This window comes from Calypte anna, chromosome 6, assembly GCF_003957555.1.
Source record: "Calypte anna isolate BGI_N300 chromosome 6, bCalAnn1_v1.p, whole genome shotgun sequence".
In the NCBI taxonomy this organism is placed as follows: Eukaryota; Metazoa; Chordata; class Aves; order Apodiformes; family Trochilidae; genus Calypte; species Calypte anna.
The window spans coordinates 31,603,032-31,612,145 of NC_044252.1; the positions used below are offsets into that span (position 1 = coordinate 31,603,032).

General features: G+C 44.1%; 1 protein-coding gene across 1 annotated transcript; it reads right to left on the reverse strand.

Annotated features, from left to right (window-relative positions):
• Positions 1-1,891: 1,891 nt before the first annotated feature.
• Positions 1,892-6,759, reverse strand: C6H10orf88 (chromosome 6 C10orf88 homolog). Its single transcript, XM_030453675.1, has 6 exons — positions 6,524-6,759; positions 6,210-6,413; positions 4,691-4,763; positions 4,096-4,302; positions 2,961-3,427; positions 1,892-2,445 (listed from the first exon to the last, which is right to left on the reverse strand). Exons 1-6 carry the CDS (start codon positions 6,682-6,684, stop codon positions 2,217-2,219), a joined length of 1,341 nt encoding a protein of 446 aa, XP_030309535.1. The 5' UTR covers positions 6,685-6,759; the 3' UTR covers positions 1,892-2,216.
• Positions 6,760-9,114: the final 2,355 nt, after the last annotated feature.

Genomic DNA, 9,114 nt, shown 5'->3' on the forward strand with positions numbered 1-9,114 from the left:
GTAAAATGTTTTCCTCAGAGCTGAGCAGTGTCCTTGGCTCTGCACACCAGTCTCTAGCAGTAACTATAAACATCAAGTGTTGTCAGTCCTAGAAGCACACACTGTCTGAGAAACTTGCTGTTAATTTCAGCAAGTGCAACTACTTAAAGAGACTCAGCTAAAAGCAAAAGTACAAGACAGAAAATCACCTTTATCCTGGCCCAAACCAGGACATATATATATATATAAAAAAATGAGCACAGCTGTTACTTTCTCATTTATGTCTGTTAAAAAGAAACAGTAACTGAGATTAAACCCTCTGTGATGCCATGTAATATCAGATGATTATGAAATAAACAGGAGGTATAAAAGTTAGAAGAGCCCAACATCCCCAGCTGCCACCAACATGCAGGTGCTCAGGCTGCTCCTCCTTCCTCTCCTGGCTGCTCCAGCTCTGGCTGAAGACAATGGAATAGAATCTGCAGGTATGCAAACATAGTCCTTTTTTCCTCTAGGAAATTTTATCCTTTTTTGCACAACAGGTATCCTACAGGTGACTGAAGGGAGAAGTGCAAAGAAGAAGATCAAAATGCATCCTATTTTAATTTGGCTGTACAGCAGTAACTCTTTCAGGATCTTTTGAATATGTCACCTTCTATTCAAATTTGTCACTCTAAGAGTAGAGGGAAAAAACCCAGACCAGCAAAAAAGAAATCAATAAACCAACAGCCTTGGCAAACAACAATGCTTGGAAAAATATTTCAGTTTTAATCAAAAAAACAATACCAAAACCAAACACATCTCAACCTAGTATTCTATTGTAAACAACTGAGATAATAAAGGAGGTGTCTACTTTAGGATGCTTCTTAAAAAGCATCTAAAACCTAATTTTACAAATGTAAATTGAGTAAAGTCCAGACAATTTATGACCTTTTCTTAACAAAAAAAAAAAGAAAGAAAAAAAAAAGCTCCCCTTTATCTTTTTAAATCACTTTGAAACTACACCTGGCATGTGTTAAGCTGAGTTAAAACTGCAAGACATCTGTTCAAAGACAATCATCCTCTCCAAAATCTGCTTCTGTGGATGGCTGCCATCAAGATCTGACAGTCTGCAAGAGACATCAGTTTTCCTGGAGAAGAAAATAATTAGTAGACTAAAGATACAGGAGTGTACGTGCCTGTGCTGCCTGCTGATTCAACACCTGCCTCTTCTCAATGTATTTTAATGCATTGTAATAGATGAACACAACCTTAAACTTGGTTGTGTTTATTTAACTTGTTAAATAAATGGTGCACCCCAGAATTCAGAGAGTAATGAACAGAATGAAGTATGAAGCTTGACTTTCATAAAGAGGGACTTTGAGTCACACTTACACTTCCCCAGATGACATCAGAACTGATCCTGATGGGTTAAACATGAAGCAATGAGTCTACTTGTCATGAAAAGAGAGCAGATCCTACCTACCCCAGCACATTCTGCCAACAAAGTCTCCCCCAAGAGGAACCACAACTGAAGTTCTTGCGCTTCTTAGGATAATGAAGCATGGAGAAACACAAGTCTGCTAATTACACACTCATTTAAGTTGTTCCTGCATGGGTCAATTATTTCAGGAGGAAAAAAGTATAATGATAGTCTTGTTTTCAGTGTCACTCATGAAGTTTAGATTCCTAACTCAGATGGCAAGGTTTCAAAGAAGCCAGGGTGGGGTTCAAGGTAGCCTGTACCTCTAAAAGTGACTCCTAAAACACCCTAAATTAGGCAACATCAATATTACCATTCTTCCTTTTAGATGGAGTAGTAAGCACCTTCAGACAGGGATGCCACTAAAGAAAGAGTACAAAGAAACTACACTTCATTCTACTGGTAGCACATGATACATGAAAACAAACAAACAAAAACGAACTGATTACATGGAGGTGAAAAGCTATGCTGTAACTCAGTTTATTTAGAGTACTTCATGGTTCAAACTGGGCACTTTTATGCAGGTTTTAGTGATGGTTTTTAAATAAATAAGCCAAAAAGGGCATACAAAATTTCTGTATTTAGGAAAACACACACAGTCCTAAGATCTTTCATAAAAACCAACAAGTGTGTACAACAGTGGAGAGAATTACAGTAACAAAATGCAAGTTAGCAACACTGAGGTTCTTTACAGTTACAACTCCATAAATACTAAGCTCTGTAAAGTATAATTGCCCTTAAAATACTTACACTTAACTCCTGTATCTCTACACATCTACCTCTCTCCATTAGAGAACCCTTCATTAGACTCATAGTGTGCTTGGGAAATTTTGTTTGGCTTTGAGCTCTGAACCAAGTCCATTAAGAGAACCATTTTATTATCTATATGTGTCTGAAGAGCCTGGATTTGCTGATCAATATAGTCCATTAGTTTTTTCTCCATCAGATCCATATTTTTTGAGATGATCTTTTCCAAATAGGAGCAAATAGGCTGTTGTTCTGCTCTGTGAAAAGAGAAAATACAAGACTAAATTTAACCTACTTCTAATGGCAAAGGGCATGATAGAGATCTGGGCACTTTAGATTTTACATTTAAAAGAAGTTAATTTATTAAACAATCAATTTGAGAAGGTAGGAGGTTCTTAGCACAAGTAAAATACCCTGCTTGCCTGGCACATTTTAAATCTATTTTTTTATAAACATGGGTATACAGTAATCTTCTTTCTACCTTTTTTTTTTTCCCCCAATGGCTCAGTTATGCATTAGACAGTCCAGTTATGTATAATAAATCCACACAGTTCAACATTAAAGTTCTGCCAGCATGGCAAATAATGTCAGTGTGACTGCATTCTTAGCAGCTAAAGCATTTCAAGAGTTCCAGCAACTATGCAAATCTTTATTTTTGCATATGCACTCTTTAAAAATCAGGATTAAATGCTTACCTTCTGTATTTTATTTTATAAACCTGTCAATACACACAGGAAAATACAAGTTTAATAGTGTACCAAACTTAACTTACCCAACACACTGAACATCTTCCTCTTTCATCACTGTTTTTCCAAAATGCTTCTCACCATCTCTCAGCCTCAGGTGATTTACCTGACTACACAAGTTTTGAAGAAAAGGAAGAAGCACCTGTGCACGAGCTACGTTTGGGGTTTCACCCCCTTGTTCCTGCATATGCAAAGATCCCAGGATTTTAACATAATTTCCAAGGTCAACTGTGTTTTGATGGGTAGGAAGTCTTTCAGAAGCAGAAATATTCCCTCTTTTGGGTATCTGTGTGTTCAGATCATCCCTCATTTTGAGGTCTTCATGCACTGCTTCACTTGTTAAGTTGTTTCTAACAGGCAAGGAGTCACTGGCTGATTGATCTAGTGATGTCTGAAGAGCTGCACCACACAATCCATCTATTGCATGGTCACCTCCAAAGTCTGAATTTTTCCCAAAGATCCAATGAAGTTTGTCTCCAAGAGGTAAACTGTTCTGATGAGAACAAAAACAATAAAGTATTAAATTAACTGGAAATTATACAATAACAATAGATACTTTATAACACAGCATTCTACCAGTATGATGAAAAGATTCAAAAAGTCATTCTGGATTATGTTCTTTAGGGAAAAGCACAGGGAATATTTTCCCTCTGCACAAGGGAGTTACACACATAAGGGAACCACCATTACAAGTGTTAATTACCTTGTCAGTCTCTAAGTAACACAACAGTTTTTACTGACTTCATTCTTACCAGGCTATGTCCCCAAGGCTGAGCATTACTGACATCAGATGGTTTAAGGATTATATGGAAAGGATTTATTTTGCAGGATTAGGGTCTAAACCAAACTAATAATTTATAGGAGCATGTTCTCTTCAGTTGGCAGTGACACACTTGAATTAACAATAAAGGAGACAAACCAACCCACCTACCTACACCCCAAGCATTACAGGGAACATGCCCACCACCCCTTGCCAAGCTGTGACAACAGAAATGAACAAAGGGAAAGGGAAAGGTGACAGTGAAGTTCACACTTCTGATGATACAGCATTTCTGGTGCATGCAGTGATTGCTCGAGTACACAATCATTATTCATTGCACTCATTCAAGAATGCCAGTGAGTAAATCAGGATTAAAATGGCAGAAAAGCACAAGAACTCACCTTCTGCTGACATCGGACCATGTCCATGAGCTGCTGAGCACCTGGAGACAGCTTAGATCCCATGGATTCCATGATGGTTTGCACTCTGTTTAGATCTATGCTTGAGCCTAGTGGAGGAAAATCAGTTGCTAGTTTTGCAGATACTGTTTTCACCTCTACAATTATTTTACTGATGAGTACTCTTTGTTTATCCCCGATGGAAAGCAGCTATTGCAAGAAGAAAAACAAAAGTTTTGGTTAGGAAGAAAAAACAGCTTCCTCTTTTCTTTGTGTGTCTGGGACTGTGCCTTATTCTTTGAGTCTCAGAGAGCCAGGACAAAGAGCTATCTACTGGATTTTTATGTGATTAGATGAAGTGATGAAGAGAGGTGGTGGAAGCCCCATCCATCCCTGGAAGCTTTTAAGGCCAGGTTGGATGGGGCTCTGAGCAACCTGAGCTGGTGGGAGGTGTCCCTGCCCATGCCAGGTGGAACTGGGTGATCTTAAAGGTCCCTTCCAACCCTGAAAATTCTGATTCTGTGAAGTGTATAAAAACAATTATTTGACTAAGAGCAATGTAATTCAGTCAAAGAAAACAATTCTGTTCAATCCCTACCTTAATTCTACAGGAGGCTGCAGGGCATTCGAACTTAAGGTACTTCTTGTATAAAGTAACCTCTTCACTTTCGCTACAAAAACAAAATAAACAAGCTTTGGCATGAAGATACAAAGTACTTTCTTCTTTGATAGAAATACACTGTGTCACTAAATATTTAGATAAGAACCAAGACAGACTACAACGTATTTCTTAAGTGCTATAGCAGTTTTAATGCTCATTTTCAGGTTGTATTGACTTCTACCATAACTTCATTTATGTATAAAAAGGATTTGTAGGCTTACATACATTCATTATCTAGTAGAGAAGTTTTTGAGGCTCAGTGCCTTATTCACTCATCTTCCCTGAGGCTGAATTTAGCTAATTCAACAGATGTAACTTAAAAACAAAAGACAAGACATTGCTTTAATTCCCCTGGCAAAGCAGAGTAGGAAGCACTGAAGGGGAAAACAAATCTCTTTCTCTTTTTTTTATAAAGTGTGAGGCTATTACACCTCAAAGAGACAAGAGATCTATTGGTAAAGATTAGCTACAAGAGAGCTGCTGAAGAGGGGAGCAGATCTCTAGAAAGAAACCAGACAGAAACTTTCACCTGTCCTCCCAACTCCTCTAGCCCTGCACACAGTTTCAGAGTAGCACTTTGTAACCTCATTAAACATTTCACTGGTTAGAAAAGAACAAAAGGGAACCGCAGAACTGAAGCTGTGCCAGCCCAGCAGGCATGAGGAGCACAGCAGGGTCACCCCAGGGGGTTCCAGTACCTCTCCACAGCCCCCAGTGTCACATAGACCTCCGGGAAAGCCCAAAGGGGTGGGAGGGGGGCACTTTTGTGGGGCAAACACCAGATCTTTGGCACAGAACCATGCAGCCAGCAAGAGAGGGGACAGATGGAGTTAGGGACACAGGGGAACCACAACCACCAGCACCACAACAACAACAACCACTGCCACCATCACCGCCACCAACCACCACACCCACCACCACTACAACCACAACCACCAACCAGAACCACCACCAACAACACCAACCAGAACGACCACAACCACCAACCAGAACCACCACCAACAACACCAACCAGAACGACCACAACCACCAACCAGAACCACACCAACCACCAACCAGAACCACACCAACCACCAACCAGAACCACACCAACCAGAACCACACCAACCATCACAACCACCACAACCACCAACCAGAACAACCACACCCACCACCACCACAACCACACCCACCATCACAACCACCAACCAGAACCACCACCACCAACAACCAGAACCACCACCACCAACAACCAGAACCACACCAACCACCACACCCACACCCACCATCACAACCACAACCACCAACCAGAACCACCACACCCACCACCACCACCACAACCAGCAGCAGCACCACCACACCCACCACCACAACCACCAACCAGAACCACCACACCCACCACAACCCACAACCACCACAACCACACACCCCCTCTCCCTCCTCCTCCCACCCCAGCACCCCCGCGTCCGCCACTCACCCCATGCCCCGGGAGGTGCCGATGCTCTCTCCGCGGCCTGTCCCGCAGTACTCCTCTCCCACGTACACCTCCATGTTCCGGGCCTCGCTCAGGACACCCACAGACACCATCTCACCGGCTCCTGGGGGCCGGCACTCCAGCTGCAGCACGCAGGCCGAATCGTTCCCGCTGCCCGCCCGTCTCTCCACCACCACGGCCTCGGTGCTGCGGAGAAGGAGAGGAGGTAAAGAAACACCACGGCCGTGTTGCCCCTCCGGGCCCGCTCCCGCCCCGCCACCGGACCCGTGAGTCCCCTCCTCCTCCTCCGCCCTCACCTCTCCTCGCCGCCGCCCTCGCCCCGCTGCAGGCACACCGCTCGGGCCAGGCCGTCGGGCGGCTCGCAGGACCAGGAGCACCCCGCCGCCACACGGCACGGCTCCCCGGGACCCCCAGATGGATCCTCTGCCGCCTCCTCCTCAGCGGGGCCGCTCGCCATGGCCACAAACGGAACCGCAGGGGCTGAGGCGGCGGCAGCACCAACCGTGACCCCGGGAGCGACGGGCGGGAGGCGCCTGCGCGGAGGGGGTGAAGGGGGAAGCTGCGCATGCGTGGTTGTGTCTGGGGAGAGACCCTGTGAGGGAGCGGCACCACCCCTCAGCGGGGCTATGGGAGCGCTGATGGGAGGGGATGAGGAGGAACGGAACTTAAAGATCACCCAACACCAACCCCCTGGCATGGGCAGGGACACCTCCCACCAGCACAGGTTGCTCCAAGCCCCATCCAACCTGGGCTGAGACACTGCAAGGGATGGGGAATGTCTGAGGGAGCTGGGGGTGTTCAGGCTGGAGAAGAGGAGGCTCAGGGGAGACCTCATCACTCTCTCCAACTCCCTGAAAGGAGGTTGGAGCCAGGGGGGGGTTGGGCTCTTCTCCCAAGTATCTACCAGTAAAACAAGAGGTCATGGGCTTAAGCTCTGTCAGGGGAGGTTTAGGTTGGATATTAGGAAAAAATTCTTTACAGAGAGGGTGATCTGGCATTGGAATGGGCTGCCCAGGGAGGGGGTGGATTCTCCATCCCTGGAGGTTTTTAAGAAGAGACTGAATATGGCATTGAGCACCATGGGCTGGGAACTGCAGCAGCAGTGGATCAAGGGTTGGAATTGATAATCTCAGAGGTACTTTCCAACCCGGACGATTCTGTGATTCTGGGGCAGCCACAGCTTCTCTGGGCAACCTGGGTCAGGGTCTCACCACCCTCACAGTGAAGAATTTCTTCCCAATATCTCATCTAAATCTACCCTCCTCCAGTTCAAAGCCATTCCCTATCATCCCATCACTCCAAGCCTTTGTCCAAAGTCCATCCCCAGCTTTCCTGGAGCCCCTTCAAGCACTAGAAGGTGCTCTAAGGTCTCCCTGGATCCTTCTCTTCCACTGGCAGAACGATCCCAACTTTTAAAACCTGTCTTTGCAGGAGAGGTGATAACAAAGGGAAGATTGCTAAGGAATACCAGATGCTGTTAAAGGCCTATGGAACAGCCTTGATGTGTCACAGGAATAACCAGAAGTGAGTTAATACATTCACAGTCACAGAAACATCCAGGTTGGAAAGGACCTCTGAGATCATCGAATCCAGCCCTTGATCCACTGCCACCATGGTTCCCAGACCATGGCACTGAGTGCCACATCAGCCTCTTCTTAAAAACCTCCAGGGATGGAGGACCTACCACCTTTAATAACCATTAAACTCCTTAAAAGGTACCTTTAGAGATAACAAAGGAAAGGTCTTGCCACAAGGTTCAGCAGAACTCAATGGGAACTAAAGAGGGCAGGAGTAGATGGAGACCACCAGCCCAAGAAACACCTCCTCACTGAACATGAGTCTTGATTTTAAACACTGTGCCTTTAAACAGAAACTGGGAGTACAACTAACTCCTGAGACTGGTAGTGATAAATTACTAACCAATGAGTGTAAATAAAGGTGGATCTTGGTGCCTGCTCAAGGGGGTAAATATGTTGTGGTTTTTTGTACAGAGGTGGGGTAGCTTCCTGGGGTTACCACCTCGCACCCATTGCTGCACAGAACTGGAATCAATACCTCTGCTCTGAGTGCAGATTGGGTTACTGCAGGGTTTAGATGGATCAAAATAAATATTCAGAATAAACAGAATAAAATGTCCCTCCATTTGGGACAGCAGCACCCAGGGGTGTGAACTGAGATGTCCTCACCCACCCCACATCCCACCCTGCTATGGGTGGCACGAAGGGGAATGGCCACTTGTGGATCCTTTCTTCAAAATAACAGGGTAAATGCCAGTATCAGAACACTTCCTAATAAAATAAAACTCTCACAGAGATGGAAAAGTCCTACAGATAAAATAGCAAAATGTAGAGCAATGGAATTCTCTCTTCTGTGTTGCAAGGTAATGGTGTACCACTCAGCAGAGAGACTATAAATAAAAGATTGGGTTCATCTAATTTGCAGTAGGATCCCAGTTTCTAGAGTCAGAAAAGGCTTCTCCTGAGTCTGCATTACAGATGTATACCCAGGGAAAACAGATATCGAGTTCTTTCACTTGGTGCTCAGCTGAGGAACCTTAATTAGGTCTTTGAAAATAGGAAGATGGACTTGAACAGGTTTTGCACAAGCTAATATTAAAACTGTAGTTGGCACATCTATTTTTTTTTCCACTTCAGCCATTGTTTTATACAATTTACTAGCAACAGAAAAAATTTATTTGGTCTGTTTTAATTAATGAATTAATTAAGATCAATTAATGTAAATGTTGTAGCATAAAAACTGTGTTGTATCAGTTTCCTTTCTGGGTTTCTAAATGTTCTTGATACACCTGAAATGCACTGCAAACTCATCCAGGTTTAGAAATATTTATTTTCTGCCTTTGATGGCAATGCCACGATGCCTTGGAAGA